Below are 19,404 nucleotides of genomic sequence, written 5' to 3'. Positions count from 1 at the left end.
CATGGGAAAGAAGAAGTGAAATTTGTTAACTGTACCGAGATCCAGGCAGTTCACTTCAGGGGACAGCTTTGGTACCAAATTATCCTTATTATGCAAATGTCCTCCCCAAGCGGCTGGGTCCCAGTTGTGCACAGGGGACCACGGTGGCCGCATCTGCTTCCGGTCCTGCAATCCCCCGGGCAGCCACAGCCCATCTGCTCTGCCGGGGAGGCACCCTGCTGCCAGGGAAGGGGGGCACGGGCTGCTTGAGTTGGGGAGGGATGTGAGGCTGGCTCCCCAGGGGTGGCCAGGGCCCCAGAAAAGGGTGGCCACAGGAGACATTGCACAGGGATGGTGCCTTGTTCCTGTCCTTGGCTTTGCCAAAAAGCAGAAAAAGTGAGGGGACTTCACACTGAGGTTTTCACCTTCCTCCTTAGGAAAGTTCAGCCCAGTACTTGGCATTTTGAAGCATCAGGTCCCAGCTGAGGCCCGAGGCCCATGCTTCAGCGAGTCCCCATTTCTTCTCTGCCAGCGTCTCGGGTCCCAGCTGTCCTCCGCCCATCCTTGCCTCTTGAACCCACCTGCCCGACCTGCCACATGTCACTGCAAGAGTCCTGGACACTCAGCCTCCTCCTCGTTTCAGCTGCTTTATTGCACCTGCTTTTTGGCCTCTTCTTCATAGAGGAGACCCAGGTCCTGGACTCAGTGTGCTTTCCTTCTGTCTGGAACAACCGCCCTCTTCTGCAGTTCCAAAGCGTCTCCCACCCTCCCACCTGGCTCTCCCCTCGGGCACCTTCCTGTGTCCATCCCGCTTTCCTCGCTGTTGTCCACATGACTCTCAAACTCTGACCTGTCTTCACAGCTGACCTACTCTTGTCATCCAATGGCTTCAATTAAACGAAACCGAGCTTCCTTCCCCAATCCCTCTGCCCAGCCTCCCTACTAACTGCTCATACAGGACCAGAGACTTGGGGTCAACGCCTCATGATTCCTTCATGTACAGTCACTTTAATCATCTTCAGTAGATGATTATGCACACATGGTTATTGACCTCCGTCTCACTCTGTGAGCTGCTATAACAAAATGCCAAAGACTGAATGGTTTATAAACAACAGCAATTTATTTCCCCCAGTTCTGGAAGCTGGACGTCTGAGATCAGGGTCAGGTGAGGACCCCCTCCCAGGTGGCAGACTTCTCACTGTGTCCTCACGTTCAAAAGGGTGAGGGAGCTCCTTGAAGCCTCTTTATAAGGGCGCTAATCCCATCACAAGGGCATCACCCATATGACCTCATCACCCGCCAAAGGTCCACATTCAAATACCATCACCTTCGGAGGCATAGGATTTCTGCATCTGAATTCTGGGGGGACACAAACATTCAGACAATAGCAAGCACCTACTATGTGCCAGGTACTCTTCTTGACACTGTGGATGACAGTAAATTACAAAAAATTGTCCCTGTTCCTGGAGATTGCATTCCAGTGGCAGAGATTCATGTCCTCCCCTCTCTGCTTCTGCTCCAGCCCTGCTGCTGTACAGGTTACAGCCATGTCTCTCCTGCCAGGACTGCTGCCTGGCCCTCCCATCACTCTCCCTGGCTCCCACGACATCACTCTCTTCTCTGTCTCCAGTAGCTCGCCTGCACCTGCTTCTCTACCTTTCCACACTTGTCTGGCTGCAGGAACTGAGCTTGCTTTCTGCTGCTTTCCTGGGTTCTGCTGCCTGCAGGATGTGGGCTCTGGTCCACCTCCCCTTTCTTGCAGGGCAGGGGCTGAGCCTCTTCATGGGGTGCCCAAGTTTAAATCCTGCCTGCCTCCAGCAGAGCAAGTCTGCCTGAGGTTTGCAAGCCCGCTGTGGTGCATGCACTGAAGCCGTGTCCTCTAATCTAGGTTTCTGTGGGTAGCACGGATAGGATTTTGACTTCCTACTCTCTGACTCTCTTGTCTATATCTGAGTTGTTTCAAACTTAAGAGGGGGAAGAGAGAGACATTATTCATTTTTAATAATTATTCATTTTTAAGTAATTATTAATTTTCTTCCTCTGTCAAAAAAGAGGGGCGTGATTGAGCTGGAGGAGAGGGTGAAGGCTGTACCTGCCTTGACGGCGAGGGGGCTGGGGGGAGTCAGCTTATCCAGACTTGGGGAGCTGGTCCCACACCTGGTGGGGGAGCTCCACGCAGACCTCCAGCTCCAGAACGGTCAGGAGTGGGTCTCTGGAAACTGCATTTTAAAGAACCAGCCAGGTGATTCTGAGCTGCCTTTGAGAACCAGGGTCATGGGGGATTTTTGGAAGCCCTGGGGCCTGGGGAAGGTGGCGTGGTTTAGGGAGTCCAGAGGCAGCCTTGAGCCAGGAACTGGGAATTTGGGTTAATGATGGCAGAGGCCAGTGGGAGGACGGCAGCCTGGCTGTGAGGCAGAATTGTTATTCCAGGAGCCAAGGGAATCCATTTCCCCCTCGTTCCTGGGTTCTCTGGGGAAAGGCAGAGAAGGTCAGTGCTACATGGGCAGCACTCGGGCTCCACCCCTGCTCAACAGCTGTGCCAGGGTTGCTGCTCTGGGTTCTGGTGGCAGAGAAAGGCCAGCGGGGTTCAGAGCGATGCCCTGGGCTTTGGAGGAATATTGAACTCCTGTGTCAGTGGTCTGAGAACTTCTTCCGAGTCTTCAACAGATTGCCCAGCTCCTAGATGTCTGTTTTGAGCTCTGCCGTGTGTTTGGAGTTGAGAGGTGGCCATACGAAAAAAAACAGACTTTTGGCAATGTCCAGGGGATCCTGTTCCCTGAGAATGTACGTGCTTTTAACGAGAATGCACAACCTCACCAAGGAGTCACAGAACCACCAAGACGTTTTATTTTGACAGCAAATATGACCAATTAATTGGAAATGGGATCTGACATCTTTGGCATCTGAACCCCGAATTCTGATGTTTAGCTCCCCAGATTTCAGACTAATATTTAAAATATAGCACAGCACTCATCAGCAATAGAACTGGACTGCAGATGAGCAGCTGTTTTCAGGGGGTGGGGGGGATGATAAAACACATGCAGGAAACTTCCAGGGCTGCCCCATGGGGATCATCAGAGAGGGAGCTGTCCAGCATGTGCCAGGTTGTTCCAGGTGCGCTGGGAACAGTGTCAGGTGTGAGAGCTGCGTCCGTACTTCGCTTCCTCCACTCAGCTGCTTCCGGGCCCTCCGTGCCGGCCGCCGGCTCTTTGAACCTTGCTGCATCCACCTGGAATCAGGTGTAGTCCTCCTGGGGCCAACCAGGCAGACCGATGCTGACTCCGCTCCCTCCCAGGTGTGGAGGTGGAATGCTCTGGTCCTCACCGTCACCCCAAGAAGGGGACACCCTCCAGGTCAGACTCCCCAGAATGGGGCCAACCGGGTTGGGCGCATGGATTGGATATACCACTGACTCGCTACAAGTTCGCAGGGGCCCAGAGGAAGGTTAATGGGCCCCAGAGGATGGTTTACAGTCTCAGAAAGACATGCTGAGAATTATCATTCTCAGGAGGACTCAACTAGAATAAAAGGTAGTGAAAACCAAGAAGTGAAGTCTCGTCTTGCTAGTGGCTCTTGAAGTGGGTGTTTGAAAGCTCACCCTCACTCGTCATCACGTCCCGGGATCCAGGATGGATGCCCCCGCCCCCACCCCCCATGCTCAGTCGACGGGCACCAGGGCAGCTGGAGAGAGGAGGGCAGGCAGCAGCGCTCCTCAGATCCCTTCCACACACACTCATTAAGCTCTGTAAGATGTACACAGACACGCTCATGGTCCTCACTCTCACGGTCTAACCCCACGCTTTTGAGTCACTTTTTCTCCTTAGGTTGAGCCTAGGTCATTTCTGAGTTAATGCAAGCCTTCTTTATTTTTTGGACCTGTGATCACTGAGAAATGACAGGACACAGCTGTGAAACGGTGGGATGGATCTGGCAATGGGTGCGTCCTCGCGTCTCTCTAAGCCACACGCTCTTTCAGAACTCAGGCACACCAGCAGTGCTGTAGCCTGAGGAGGCATTCACCGTGAGAATGGCCGCTGAAGGAGGCTGCCGCAGCCAACACCACTTACGAAAAGCCCTGATGCCAGAGCCTGATGTGAAACGGAACAGTCTATGGATTTCATTAAAGTTTCGCCCCATTTGGGTCAAATGTTGGACCATGGAAACTTGGCCACTTCACCTTGTTTAGTAGATCTGAACCCATAGGATGTCTGGCTAGTTGTCCAAAAGGACCAGAGGGTTTTCACCACCGAGAGAGTCTGCAGCAGTGCGGGTCTGTGGCAGAGCTGAAGCGCCCCTGCCCTACGTGTGCAGCTCTGCAGGGAGAGTGCCACCAGGCGGTCACTGCGGTCGGTCACTGCCTCTGGGCTCCCCGGGCCACGGGCCTGCTGCTTGCGGCATTAAGCACTGCTCTACGAAGAGCCAGGGATGTATGTCTTGTTGTTCACGACTTCTACCTACCCTCAAACCCACAAGTACCCTAAGCCCAGCACAGCTAGGCCCGGGGCGGGGGGCGGGGTGTCAGTCTGCTGAAGTGAACTGACGCTCTGGCAGCAACGTCGTATGCAGACGATCACATAAGACTCCAACTTGTACTGTACCCGCCCCCAAGCCCACCTCTGTCTCCTCCGACCCGGAGGGGGTCTGTAGCAGGCGGCAGCTCTGCAGGACCTTCTCTCAGACTAGCGTGGGCTTCACAGGATAGGGCAGACAGAGTACTTGTTGCATTTATTTGTTCTATCACTACAGAGGAAGCATTTCAAAATGTGTACAAAAGGATACTCTATTCCTCCAGGGGTACACCCCTTGTTCACAGCAAAACAGAAATAATTTAACATCGTCATAGAGGCAGATTGGAAATACAACTGCATTTTCCCATTTACAATCCTGTACATGTAACTGCCAGGATGGCAGCCGAACACCTAAAGCTGCGTTAGATACAAACAAACTGAACCCTGAACAGTCATCACCCACAACATTGTAAAAAAGTGTATTAGAAAGTATTGGAAGCAAGATTGCATATTCATATCTGGTTACATGGGTTCACAGTGAATGCTACGGCACCAACAGCCTATGTGCTTTTTTTTTTTTCTGATGTCTGTATATCTTAAATAACTCTAATTTTGGTTCATTTTAAAGTAAAACACACACAGACACACACACAGACACACAGACTGAACTGAAGGAGCGGGATCTGGGTTTTGAGTAGTGGTGACCCTTCATTATTGCTGGAACTTAAGAAGTGCAAGAGAGAGAAATACGTTTGCTTCATGACTTGTCTACAGCAGTTCATTCCATCTCGCTTTTGTTTCGGCAAGAAGATGACACTATTGAGAGTCACAATCAAAACAAAACAAGAAAAAAGCACTAAAATAGAAAAGAAAGAAAAAGAACTCACATCTCCATAACAGGTAGCTGTCTTTCTCAGTGAAGTTTCTGAGATTTCATTCTGCGGTTGACTCTGAATTGGAAGTGAAACGTGCGGGTATCTGAAGCGCTGGGTGCTGGGACATGCCCTTGGGCAATAAAGCAATGGTAACACAATTCTTTTTAGTGACTCTTCTACTAGGACAAGCCCATGCTTTAAGGTACGCGATGCAGGAGGACCTGGGTAAGGAGCGGGCATCCAGGTGTTTCATGTGGAGGGAAGCTGGGTGACACGGAGGGGCAGGAACGCCAAGCAGGGATTTCTCGTTGTGATCAATGAATCCACCTGCTACTGGTGCCCCTCCTTTGGTTGATATTTATTTTCAATGCAACGAGAGTGCACGAAACCTAGTGCATCCATGACAGTCCCCGAGACACACACTCACAGCATCAAACAGCAGAACAAACCACAGAACAAAAGGGAGTGAGATCATGCAAAATCCTACTTTTACCAGCTAGGAGGAAAACATTAACAGCTTTCGGTACAGAACATGGCCGCTTTTCAAACATAATTTAATTACTTGTTGACATTATATGAAACCTTACTTTAAATACAATAGTTTGAAAGAAAAATGGTATTACAATAGAAAACCACAACAAAAGGTGTGTAAATAAACAGTTATATTGGCTATAAAAGGCAGAGAGAAGGAGGGGAAAGCCCTGGAGAAAAGAACTCCTGTAGCCACTATTTACAGTGGTGGATCCAGCTGTTTGAAGTCACAGGGAAAAATAACTCCGTTCAGCCAATGGACCCTGTGGAGCCGGATGGGAAAGAACAGGGCAGGTGAACTTGGCCTACAGACTGGAAGTCTAAGCAGTCTCTCACCTTGACTATGTATGTTCTCGGGGCTGAGGTGGCTCCTTCTCTGTAGCTGCAAATGGAACGAACGCTGTCCACAGCCCAGAGCCTCCCTCCCTCTGACCCCTCCCCCAGTGCATCAGTGTGTCACGGCCCCAATTAGGACAACGTTGTCTATTTCCAGGTTCAAAATGTCATACGGTTCTGTAAGCAAAGAACCCCATGCCTCAAGGATGCTGGGATGCCATCCTTTCCAGAAAACTCAAATGCACCTGAGAGGGTATGTTTCTGAAGCCTGAAGAGGGATAATTCATTGAGAGAATTTATAATGAATCCAAAGGAACAGGAGTCAGTCTCCAGACTGCTGATGGGGAACATTCTTGCAGGGCTTCCAGACCCTCGAAGGCCCTTCCAGACCCTTCCAGACCCTTTGGAAGACCTCCAGACCCTTGACTGGTTTAGAATTCGTTTAGAGCAGTGTTCTCCACTAGGGGCAATGCTTGTTCCCCAGGGAACATTTCTGGTAGTCAACTCGGTGTCTTATTGGCATCTATTGGGTAGGGACCAGGGGTGCTGTTAGCCTATGATGCCCAGGGGAATCCCCTGTGACAGAGAATCCAGCCCCAAATGTCAAGAGAGCTGAGCCCAAGAACTCTGGATTTAGATGAAATGCAGAGGTGCTTGTGCACAATTTTTCCTGTTTCTTCATGGTCACCTTGGATATTTTTGGTGACGACAAATACTGGAAACCTTTGAAACTGTATGCCCTTTCTGCTAGATGGTTGAGATGAGTGTCCTTGATGACAGCATTACCTTCCTGGTTGGGATGAGAACCCACGGACACCTTCGTGGCGCCTCAGAGAGCACCTCTGGGGCCACCTGCCTCTGTTGGACCTCGAGTTCTGGTCACGAGATGGTCCCGAGTCGGACGGGTGCGTCCTGCCTACGTGGATGCAGGGTGCAGCTCTGTCGTTACAGGAGAGAGTTTCAGATGGTTGGCAAGTTTAGTTTCAAACAAATAGGTGCTGTGTGTAAGAAGCATCTCCCGGACTTCACCTGGCAAACTTCCTTGACCTAAAAATGAAGGGTCATTCTGAATCCTTCTTTTACGGATTTTAAAATGAGAATAATATACACAGCGAGCAGGGTAAGAAATGTACTGACGGTAAGAAATCCAGGCCTGGGGCTGCAAACAAAACATTAAATGAGGTCTAGGACGGGCCTTCTGCAGGGAAAATACCCTTCTGGTCATAGGTAGAACCCAGCGGGGAAGGAGCACAGAACCAAAGAAATGAGTGTGGAATTTAGAATAAAATTTTGGTTTCTGGAGGATTTTATTATCTGAACGTTTCAGAAGGAATTAAGGTTCAAATTTCAGGACTGGTGTTAAAAATGTAGTGATAGGTTTTGGGGGGGGGCCCTTCAAAGTACCGGTATGACAGAGGACAGTAGTCCCAGGTGCCCCAGGGGAACGGGAGTTCATCCCACGTGACGACAGGCCTCGGAAGGCTTAGCTGTGGGCTGAGCAACCTCACGGTCTGGAAATCGAGAATGAAACCAAAGGCTCTCCAATCCCTCCCTCCCTCTGCCCAATGGTCACTTGTCCCCAACAATGTGCAGAATTTGACTTGGAATCCTATCTTTGTTTACAACCTGTGGCCTGTCTTCCCTGCATGCACGCAGCTTCCGGCCCTGCTGTAGGGGCACTCACCCCCAGGGTCAGCTCACGACCACAGCTCAGGGGCTGCGCACACAGCTCCTGGGACCTCGGAAACCCCATCTGGGGCGTGAATCCCGTGCTTAGCACAGAACCGGCTCATTCCTTCCCGGGCTTGCGCCTGTTTTTATAAAATTCTCTCCGAAAATGACCCATCATCTGGAGGCCAGCAATTTCTAGGAAGCAACAGGGGAGGGGATTTCAGCCAGCGGTCTACAGAATTGTCTAGTAAGAGAGCATTTCGGGGTCTCCGAACGGAACCCTGCATCTAACAAGAAAAGCTCCTTGTTTTCAAAAGCAAACCAACTCAAAACAAAACGAAACACGACCTAGAGGTCAAAGCACAGCAGTCGGTCCATCCCGGCTGCCCGCGCAGGGGCTGGCGCGGGTCCTGGATGCTCTTCCGGGGGGCGGGGCGCCGTCCGCGGGCGGTGGGGGGCGCTTTAGCTCATGTGGAAGCGGTGCTCCCCCCGTGTGATGTGGGACGAGAACTCGTAGCGGTCCTGGCTGTGGTAGCCGCACATGTTGCACTCGAAGGGGTCTCGGAAGCCGTGGCAGCCCATGTGGATGGTGTACATGACGTGGTCCAGGAAGAGCACGCGACAGTGTTCGCACCTGTACACCTTGAGGGGCTCCCCGCTCGTGCCGATCACGCGCAGCGCGTCCGCGGGGCCCTCGGAGGCCGCGCGCAGCACGTCGTAGGCCGCGTGCTCCTCCTTGATGGACAGGCCGTTGCGCGCGTGAGGGGTGAAGTGGTTGGTCAGGTAGATGAGGCCGCCCCGCTGCTCCTCCGTGTTGCTTTCGGTGTCCGTGGAGTCTTGGCAGCTGTTGCTCGGCGACGCCTCGCGCTCGGAGGATGCGGACTTGGCCTTGGAGAGCAGCAGCAGGTTCTCCACGGCGCCGTCCTGGGCCGAGTGGTTGGAGCGCGCGGGGCCCTCGGCGTGGGGCTTGTGGAGGTGGTACATGGGGCTGAGCACCGGGACCACGTCGGAGCTGCCCGGGGGCGTCTGCACCAGGGGGCGCAGGGACTCGGCCCCCAGGTAGCTGATGGCGTTGTTGATGGCCTGGTCCATCACGTGCGTCTGCATCATCTCGTTCTCCTTCTCGTAGCTGGCGCTGCCGTCGTAGGGCAGGTCCGACAGGCACTTGTCCCCTGTGGGAAGCGGGGGACAGTCAGAGAGGCCCAGGTTACCTCTGCGCCCGGCGACAAGAGCTGACATCTACACCTGCGGGGGCACCGACCTCGGGAGCACCTCCAACGTGGCGGAGAGCTGACGCGTCTCTGCCTGCCGGGCACCTGGCACGGGCTCTGCCCGGGGTCGGCGTTTAAACCAATTTGTCTGGACAGATCAATAAATGAATCGGGGAACCGAGGATGGTGTGCCAATTTAAACAGCATATATTCAAACGGATGAGACCAATACTTGTGTCTTTTACTCCGGATGTTAGAAACATTTTTCTATTTAACATTAATATTTAAACGATGTATTTTCAATATACTGTTGTAAGAAATTTACAATGGCTGCTTAATTTATCAGATTTATTTCATTAAAACATAATTATACGATTACAACAATGTGCGACGTACTTATTTAAAATAATATTATCTTGTATGTTTTAAATTCCCATCTTTAATACGCTAGAATAAGGCTTAATCAAAAATACGAAAACTGTATATTCTTTATAGTGAAATGGTATCAGTCTTGTCAGTAGCACAAAGCTGGCTCTGACTTGCGTGAGCATGAAAAGCATCATCAGACGCGCCGGCCTCCACATCCTGCCTGGCCTCCAATTCCACTCTCGCCTCCCAGCCTTAGCAGCACCGAGCCTGTGCTGCAGAGTCACGGGGTGGAGAGCCGGGAGCAAAGCAAGGAGGCTCCAGGGGTGACATTTACTTGTCCTTTCAAACAATTACTGAGCGTGAACGATGCCCGAGAATTGTTGTCAAGGACTTGTCAGCAAGCTTAGCCTCAAGAAACTTAAGATCTAATATCACGGTTTGTAGAAGGTGGCAAGCTCGCTTCCCCTGGAAAGGGGACATTTGAGAAAAGATTTGACTTCTTGTAATTAACTTTCGAGTATAAATTTTCACAATGAAATAAAATGAATAGACTTGAAGATACACCTTCTCGATATACTGGTTCTAAGCTCAGTAGGAAACCATGGCTTCATTAGCAAATTTATTAATGAACTGTCTGCCCTCACTGTCAGGGCCATTGATCCACTTGACTTTCAGCGGTGGTTAGTTAATAAGTCACAGGACGAGAGGCCATCCACAGGCAGGTCTGAATTGTTTATGATTCACCCCTCACTCTGTTTCTTTCCTTCTCGCACCACATCTCCACCAAGCGTCCACCATGGAGCAGACAGGAGGGACGGAATGGCGAACAAGGAACAGTGGTCCCCATCCTCAGCAGCCCACAGGGGAGACAGACATTAACACATGATAACGTGCAGTGCATCCCTGTCCGAGAAGTTGCATGAAAGGAAAGGAAGGTTTGCTACGGGGACCTAATGATGCTTTCTAGTATGATGAGGCATATTCCTGACACTTATCAATGGTCACAGATTTTTTTAAGGATTAATAATAAGTCTAGGAAGTATGGATCAGTTTATCCTTCTGTTGCTAAGAGCTAGCTGCAGACCGTGAAGTGTGTCCCACACGGGGAGCAGCAAGAGGATACCGAGAGGAGAGGGAGACTGGAGCCTTGAAGGGATGGATGAAGGTGGCCAGAGCCCCGGGCGGATCAGTAGGCTGGGTAAACCCCGCAGAGACTGTGTCTGAAGGAAGACAGAACGGTCTGAAGGAAGGAAGCACCCTTCTCGGTCACTGGCGGGAGGCAAAGGTGAGGAACGCCTTCCGGCTGCCCAAGGGTCCAGGTTACAGCTGATGGTGGCTGGTGCAGCTGGTGACAGCAAGGACCCCCACACCTCCCACACTGACACCCTGACAGCACGGTCTGCAGCCGTTCTTAGCAACGAAAGGATAAATTGCTCCACAATTCGTAGACTTATTAATCATCCTTAAAAATGTCTGTAACCTTCGATAACTGTCCAGGAGTATGCCCCATCATACTAGAAAGCATCATTAGGTCCCACTTCTTGCTTTGTTAGGGATGTGTATCATACAGCAGCCTGGCTCTCATTCATTCAAATCTGCTGGTGGTCAGGAGTGACACATGCCCTGACAACAGTACAATGTGACCCTTGGACGACACAAAGAAACTTGTCAGTGGACTGCCACGCCCTCTGCAGAACTGGAACAGAATGGAATTTCTACATAAGTTGAGTGGCAGGGATCACAGAAGTGGCGTTTCTCCCCATTTAAGGTTAGAAATAATTGAGTAGCATTACAGAAACCACGTGATTTTTTTCCGCTGTTTTTGTGTCGAGGTGCCAAGTGTCTGGTTACATTAACCTCAGAGGAGAAGGAGTCCCTTCTGGCTGGTATCTCAGTCTATCCCTCCACCAAACCCCCGCGGGGGCGGGGAGGGGAGTGGACTTCATGGACAATTCTGATACGTATAAAAGTGCTTACAGCTCCACCAAATATGGTGCTTTCCCACCTAATCATCCTGTTTCTCCCAAAGTCATGGTTCTGTGGTTTCCTAAGCAACCATTGAAATCTGTTGTTTTTAAAACTGGGAATCAACAACAGAAGAATGTAGGAAATAAAAAAAACAACAACATAGATTTCAGACTCACGTGGCATATTGAAACCACCCACAGAATTTCTCTTCCCTAATATTCCACAAAGTGAGAAAATCGCGCAACATTCACTTTGGCGATATACTAAAGAAAGGTACATAGTCTAATGAAATACATGTTTATAAAAAAATCAAGGACCAAGGAAAGAAAATTCTGGCATGAGATACATGGCAAAGCTTGGCTGTTGATCTCACTTACAAAAACCTTAAGTATGAATCAACAAAATCTTCAGCATTTTCCCTAATATCCTCATATCCATAGAGAATCAATTCAAATAGGTGTCTTTTTCCACTTCTGATCAAAAAGCAGTTAAAACCTCTGCTAATGAGACCAGGTGACCCTGGCCAAGTGAGCGTTGAGGCTGGTTCTCTGGATGGGAGACAGGAGTTAAGTCCTCAATGCTGTACACTGGGAGGAAACAGCCCAAAGGGCCAGAGCAGCCCCCTGTGGGAAATACTCCCCAACCAGGTACAGTACAGTGATAACTGGTTTAGGGCATTTAACCAGGTCTCAGAACGAGGGAGAGAGGGCAGAGAGGAACTCTTTTAACAAAGACTGCACTTTGCCTCACCTGAACTCCCCCAACCCCATCCTTGGCATTCTTTCAGTATTGAGAAAAGTCAATAGCTCTCACAGGAAAAAAAAAATCTCAGATACAATAGGAAGAATGTAGACATGTCAATCAAACTCTATCAGCCCAAGCTGAATAAGCAAGATGAAAAGAAAAGGTCATGGTTGCTGTGAAGATATTTTCTAGCAAGACAAGGGAAGAAAGGAAGTAAAACACAGACCATTAAGCCCATCCTAGGGAAGAGCTTAATTCAAGGAAGAGAAGTAATGTCTCATAATTGCTTTGTGACACGGATTCAATTAAAAAAGATACTGAAACATGGCAGGCTAAAACAACAGAATAAGATGAAAACAGAGATTTTCGATCTCAGGAAACAAAATGAGGTCCAGACAGTATTATTACAGAATTAATACATGGATTAGAAACATCAAGTAATAGAACATAAACCCCTAAAAATGGAATTACTGACATAGAGGAAAAACACAAGATAATAACAGTGAATAAATGTGAAAAAGCCAAAAAAATAAACTTAGAGAAATGCTAACAGATATGGAAGACAAACTCTCCCACATAAGGACACCTGGTATCTCTGAAGAGAGATCACAGCAGATGAAACAAAATATATATTTATAGAAAAGAGAATTTCCAAGAAATAAAAGAGAAAAGAAGGGAATCCCCAGATTAAAATGTCAGGAAATTTTTATTCAGAATGCAAAAACACCAAGACACATCCCAGTTAGGGTATTTAACTTTTAGGTTAAAGAAAAAACTCTTCAGGTATCAGAGAGAAAATGGAAATCTTGCCTTCAGTCATGATGGCAAGACCTAAAAAGTTCCCAGGGGAAAAAAAAGAGTGACCAACATCACATACTCGTCAGCATGCTCTTCAAGTAGAAAGGCAGCAGGCAGACCTCCTCAAACACAAAACAATTAGGAAAACAGAACCCCTACAGAAGCTTCTTGAAAAGAGTAGCATGTAAAGTCCAATCAATTAAGAGATCACTCTAAATAAATAGAAATAGTAGTAGAAGGGCTGGGTCTGAGCCTCTCTTGAGAGCAAACTTGGAGCTCTTTCAACCCCACCAATACCCTGCCAGCTTGTACGGTAACAGCTGCATTCCTACACACTCTTTCTGAATTTATATACAAGATAGACCGCTTCTAGAGGTTAGAGGTCCATCTCCTTTTTAATTTTAGAGACGGAGAAACCACAAGTTAGGAGTGGTTGATGAAAACCCCATCAAGTTGACATGAGGGTAAGGTAGTCATCTGGGGGCAAGAAGAGGCATTATCTTAGAAATAAACTGCCAATCACCAAACTCTTGGGGAAACGCCTAACAGAACACACAGCCAGTTCTGAGCCCTTTTTTCCAATCTCCACTCTGCCATCCTTGTCCTACTGTCTACTGTTGTTCCCCCTGGGACCTTGCCACTTCTCCTGTGCTGTCCACATCTCCCCAGGGACTCCTTTTTACCTTAGCTTTGCTTGATCAGGCAGAGGGGTTCTGGTGTTGTTTAGTTATTTATTTATTTTAATGCGAAAGCATCTAAATCTCAATACAACACCTAAAGTGTGGTCTCACCCGCGGAGGCTGCTGCGGAGTTTCACAGAGAGTTATTTGAAGTCTCCGTAAGCTGCAGGGGTTGAGACGCCCATTTATAAAGCTCTTGACATCCCTCACTTTCCTCATCTGAAGGAGGAAGTGGTACCCAGCTCCCCAGGGCCCGTGACTGTCAACAATCCTCGGGCACGCGTGCTGCTCCATCTCTCCTGGTCACCGGCCCCCAAGCCCCCTCCACACAGGCCTCCAGGGAGGAGCTGAGGGGCCCCAGGCTCACCTCCACCCGGTGCTACCTGCAATCCCACCCTCAGCACTCGGTCCTCCGCGTCACGTCACGCCGCCTCTGCTCAGGAAACATGAGGCCTCCCCCGCGCAACAGTCTAAAGGCTCAGGTTTGTGTGGGCGACTCCCCCAGGCTGCGTCTCCAGCCGGTGGTTTGCAAAAGTGTTTTTTAACTGAATCCTTCCTCCCCCCACCCCTCCCAACCCGCAGCCTATGACAAGCCTCTACTTAAAACCTGATCAAAATGGAGCCTGTTTTAAGTGTCAGAGAGAGGATGGAGCCCAAGAACTTGGCCTCCTGTTGGTCCTGCCCTCCTCCTGCAGGAAAGCAGCTGGCCCAGGCCTCACTGACCACTAACCCCGTGCTGGACCCACGCCCTCTCCCAACACACGTTTCCCAGGCTCCCACGGGACGTCACTCAGAAAACCCTTGAAAACAAGCAGATCAGACCCAGACTCTATCTTTTCCCAGAACCTGTCAATGGCACATGGGTCCCCATGACTCATGACTTCCATCCCCCAGTCCCGGCACGGCCCCCAGACCTCCCTCCTTCCACCACAGCCCCACCGTCCTCGCATTTCCAGTCAATCTTTGGCACTCGAGCTCTCTATTTTCCAAGACGTGGCTCCAATCAAAAACACGCCAATGCTTTCTTCTGCCTACTGCATTGAGGCTACGTTTCTCACCTAGGTATTCCAAGGCCATTCACCTGTGGCCAGAGCTGACTCGGGCTTTACTGTTATGGCTTCCCTGAGGGTCCGTGAGTCACCCCAGGACGCGCCCTCCTTGTCGGACGTGTCCACACGTCCCCCTCCAGCCCCCAAACGGCATCACCATTTCTCTGTATTTGTATCCATCTGCCTAGAACCCTCCTCCATTCTTCCACTGTCAAAAATGTCTTGAAATCCTCTTCCTCCCTCCCAGTGACAGGTCACTGTCAGCTTCACAGGCTTTTACTGATCCTCCTCCCTGGACGTGACCCTCCCCCTGGTCCTCCTCCCTGGACATGACCCTCCCCCCTGGTCCTCTTCTCTGGACGTGACCCTCCCCCCTGGTCCTCCTCCCTGGGCATGACCCTCCCCCCCAATCCTCTTCCCTGGACATGACCCTCCCCCCCCAGTCCTCCTCCCTGGAGGTGACCCTCTCCTCTATGTTCCTCTTTCTACATTATCTTCATGATATTATCTTCACATTGAGGGCTTCTAAATGTTCTCACTTCCTTGGTGTTAATCTATGTTCATCTAATCTATGTTCATAAAGAGTTTGAACCAAGGCTGGAGAGTTTGACTAATTTTGCGAAGGTGACAGTGTGGCTGTGAACTCACACCCTCAGGCTGGGTCCCCAGCCCAGAGCCCTTCATCCCTCCCGCCTGCCCAGGTGTCATCCTTCTTGAACTTCCAGTGTCTGGGCTGGATGATGGCTACATTGGACAATAACCTCTTAGAGGAAGGGCTGCCCCACCCTGAAAGCACCTGGCACAGGTAGAGAGTCAGAGGTATCTCCTTGCTGGGCACCAGTTGCCCTGCAATTCTGCCCTTTTAGCCTTCAAAGTAGCCCATGTGGGGAGTATTATGAGCTTCTTCTGAAAAATGAGCACCTGAGGCTCAGAGAGGCTGCTCTCCGGGCCATGCACCCCCCGCCCTGTGCTCACTGAGAGGCCACCCCCAATGGACACAGAGCGTCCACAGGCAGATCTCACCGAGTGCCCCAGACGCTGCGAACCACCTCTAAGGACAACTCCTGGGAGAAGGTCTGTTATTTTTAAGAAGCCTATTGGAAAACCATTCCGAGATATTTGAGAAATGTTAAGCTTGCCAATGTTTGCTTTTTAAAAAATGAGATATGTTTTCCTTTCTTCTCCCCTCAACTAATCACCATCTAAAGCACCCGCGTGGTTGTTCTTTTAAGAGACAGGAAACGTTTAACTCTTACCAACAAATTTCTGAGGCATAGAGCTCTTACGTTTGGCGACGTTACTTGCTAGCCTGTCCAGCACGAGCGAGCGCTCCGATCCCATCTTGCACAGGTCTTCTGCCATTTCACTGTGATTAGTTTCTTCTTTAATGACTAAAGTCAAAGACAGTTAGAAAGACCAGTTTAGAAGCACTTATGGCGAAAGGATTCAGTCTCATCATCAGTGTTAAATATGACATGTGTTAAGCGCCTACAAGAGGCAGGATCTTCACGGAGATTATTTTGAATCTTCCTAGCAACCCTGCCAGCCAGATGGAGGCTGACCAGAGCCACCTGCTAATGACACCTGCCTTATCCCCCAAGACCAGGGAATAAGCACCACCACTGTCCCTAGAAGCTGGACTGTGATTAAGTAATTGTGTCCCTTTGACAAGTCCTCTTAACTTTTCAAATACACCCCAATCCACTAATTCAGTCAATCCTGACAGCAGCCCTCCTGAGAGTCAAAGAACTCTCAGCTAGAAATGATCTAAGGCTCAGACTCTGGCACAGTGAAGAGAGGTGCAGGAGAAACCTGGCCACAAAGATGCTGCAGCCAATCCTGGTAACATGGGAATGAACTCAGAGCTCCTGGACCCTGAACACAGCAAACTGGAAAATCAAAAAACATGCACCGTAGGAAATCTAGAAATTGTGGAGGTGAATGTTGATCTAGGAAGTGTTTCTAGCCAACCTGTGCTTTTCTATGTCATCCCTTTCTGTAATTGAAGACACAGCTTTGTATCCTGCATAACCATCCGTGTTCTAGTTTTTATGGTTGGATTTTTGGAAATATTGCTCTTTCATCTCCCTGCAATTTCTCCTAAGCTATGAGAAGCTAAAAATGCAAACTGATTATCTTCCAAATGGCTAATCAATTCTTCCCACACGGGTTCTGAAAAGTCCATTGAAATCCCACTGCTCTGTGCCTCTTCCTTTTTCAGATGGGACAGGCTGATGGATCACAGGGTCTCTGGAAGTTTTATCCATTTCTTTTATTGATTTGTCTGTCTATTCTTCAAAGAGGTCCAGATGCCAGCTACATTTGAATACAGCATTAGACATTACTCTTCTTTTTAAAAAATGCCATTTCCCTCATTTACTTTTCCAGATACACTTTATAACATTCCAATAAGATTGACAAACCAATTTCATGCTAAAACCATGCTGTGATCCCAGAGGAAACACGTGCAGTGTCCAGGCCTCTCTCCCTGTGACTCCTCCATGTTTTCTGGCCCCAGTATTGTTTGCTAGCTTTCTTCATCATGGACTGCACATGACCTGCTAAGATTATTTCTAAGCATTTTATGTCTTCATTGCTTCATGATGAACGCCACTTTGAAAAAATATATTTCAAATTGGTTATTATTGCTGGTAAATGTTAATTTTTTAGCCTTGGAAATGTGGGTTTCTTATTAAATGGGCAAACAGCCCACACCCTGATTTATAGGAGGGGTACCCATAAACTCCATAGAATTCAATTGCACTGGTAGTATTTTTGATCTATCAGGCTAATATGCTTCCCAGTGTATCCATCCTTCTCTGCAAAGATGGGCCCGTGGCCTGTCCAGGGCGCCTACAGCACCTCAAGCTGGGTTTCCTCTCTGCCAGGCCATGGGGCCTCCTGAGACCCTCAGAGACAGCACAGTGAGGGGCCACGAGCCCAGAACTCCCAGACCACTGACTCTTCTGCCATTTGATTCATTTCTCTCTAAGCTTGTAACACAACCTGTGCACCTAAGGCTCAAGGGAACCTCATGTTTTCCACAGAGACATTAGGAAATTATGACAGATGACCAAAAAGCCTTTTCCTAAATAAAATCATATTCAGAAAAATTAAATCTTTGCTACATCCCATAAGCTAGGCTTTGTCTGTACCTAAGCCCAAAGAATGGTTCCAACCTAAGGGGATGGAGAGGGGTGAGCCTGCTTAAGGGCCCATCTGAGTGCTCATGGGGGCTGGTCCTGGGGGGCCCGGGAGGGATGGGTGATGAGAAATGCACAGAGGGCAGAGGTCAACCAGCCCAGCACAGTGAGACCCCCACCCACTGCCTGCCCGAGACCCGGTGTAGCCTTGCAGGACTTCCACTGGCTTTTATGGATCCTCAGCCAGCACTAACTCCACACGAGAAGCCGTCTCATCTGAGTACAGGACAGAAAGCCATCATGAAGAACCCCAAACCATCTGATCACCAAAGGGAATCAATTTGCATCTTAGGGCTAAATGGATCCACACTCTCTCTGTTTACATCTTTCACTTTACATTATCTCAGATCAGAGCCAAATGTTATCTCGAGATGCAATACACAGCGAAGCATCAGAGCACATGAGGAAAAAAAAGCAAGCTTCCCTTGAAACCCGTGACAGCTGCAAAACTACAGACAGTCAGGCTCTTCCAGTCATCCCATGTTCCAGGCAGGTGCTGACACTGATGAATGAAAACACGGCCTGAAAGCTCTTATTTGATCCACTTCATGAAAAAATCATTTTTTTTTTTTTTTTTTTTTTTTTTTTTTTTTTTTTTTTTTTGCGGTATGCAGGCCTCTCACCGTTATGGCCTCTCCGCTGCAGAGCACAGGCTCCGGACGCGCAGGCCCAGCGGCCATGGCCCACTGGCCCAGCCGCTCCGCGGTATGTGGGATCTTCCCAGACCGGGGCACGAACCCGCGTCCCTGCATCGGCAGGCAGACTCTCAACCACTGCACCACCAGGGAAGCCCGAAAAAATCATTTTTAAAACCAGATTTCACATCTTATTTTGATGACTAAGCACAAAGAAGCAATCGATACTCCAGGTTAAAAAAAAAAAAAAAAACCAAAACACCAAAAACCAGAAAGACATGAAAAACCCCAGACTTTCAAGGGTCACTACAATCTTAGAAGCTTCCCCAGATTTCGAGAGGAAGGGATTTCAAGGTCACATGCTCCCCGGTAAGAGGAGGTCTTGGAAAGCTGGGAAGCACAGGGCACTCCTAGTGAGAGTTCAGCGGCCAAAAACGTCCCTCCATCCCAGCCGTGGTGGCTCCCAGGCCTGTGCTCTGGTCCAGCTGCATCCCAGCGGGCAGGGGGCCCTCCTTCCCCCCCGCTGGGGAGGGAGGGGGAGCCAAGGCCAGGCAGCCTGTGCCCTCGGTGCTTACCTGGGTACAGTGTGCCTGGAAGGCCCATGCTTTGCAAGTAGTTGTGGCAGCGCTCTTTGTGTTCCTCTAAAGAGCTTCGCTGTTTATAGCTTCGGCCACAATATCCACATTTGTGAGGCTTACCAACTGCAGGAGACACAATGGAGTTCAAGACCCCGATTAAATAGCGGCCGTACGTGTCATGGGAAGGCATGCAATACACTTTTTACCAAAAAGGCAAAAAAAAAACCCACAACTCTGCTCTTGAGAGCTAAAAGCATTATGGGCTCCGT

At 49.4% G+C, this 19,404-nt stretch overlaps 1 protein-coding gene across 5 annotated transcripts in view; it reads right to left on the bottom strand.

Moving 5' to 3' along the window:
• Positions 1-4,678: 4,678 nt before the first annotated feature.
• IKZF1 (IKAROS family zinc finger 1) overlaps positions 4,679-19,404 on the bottom strand; it is an 89,784-nt gene continuing 75,058 nt past the window's right edge. For 3 of the 5 annotated variants that reach the window (XM_081243468.1, XM_081243466.1, XM_081243464.1), the window contains 3 exons: positions 19,133-19,258; positions 15,976-16,110; positions 4,679-9,072 (listed from right to left, as the gene is read on the bottom strand). In XM_081243468.1, coding sequence (XP_081099594.1) covers positions 8,363-9,072; positions 15,976-16,110; positions 19,133-19,258 — 971 coding nt within the window. In that variant the 3' untranslated portion in view covers positions 4,679-8,362. The remainder of the gene's footprint in view (positions 9,073-15,975; positions 16,111-19,132; positions 19,259-19,404) is intronic. The other 2 variants (XM_081243465.1, XM_081243467.1) reach the window with 1 other exon arrangement.

Source organism: Mesoplodon bidens (assembly GCF_964165515.1).
Source record: "Mesoplodon bidens genome assembly, chromosome: 9".
Lineage (NCBI taxonomy): Eukaryota > Metazoa > Chordata > Mammalia > Artiodactyla > Ziphiidae > Mesoplodon > Mesoplodon bidens.
This window is presented reverse-complemented; position numbering and strand designations above follow the sequence as displayed.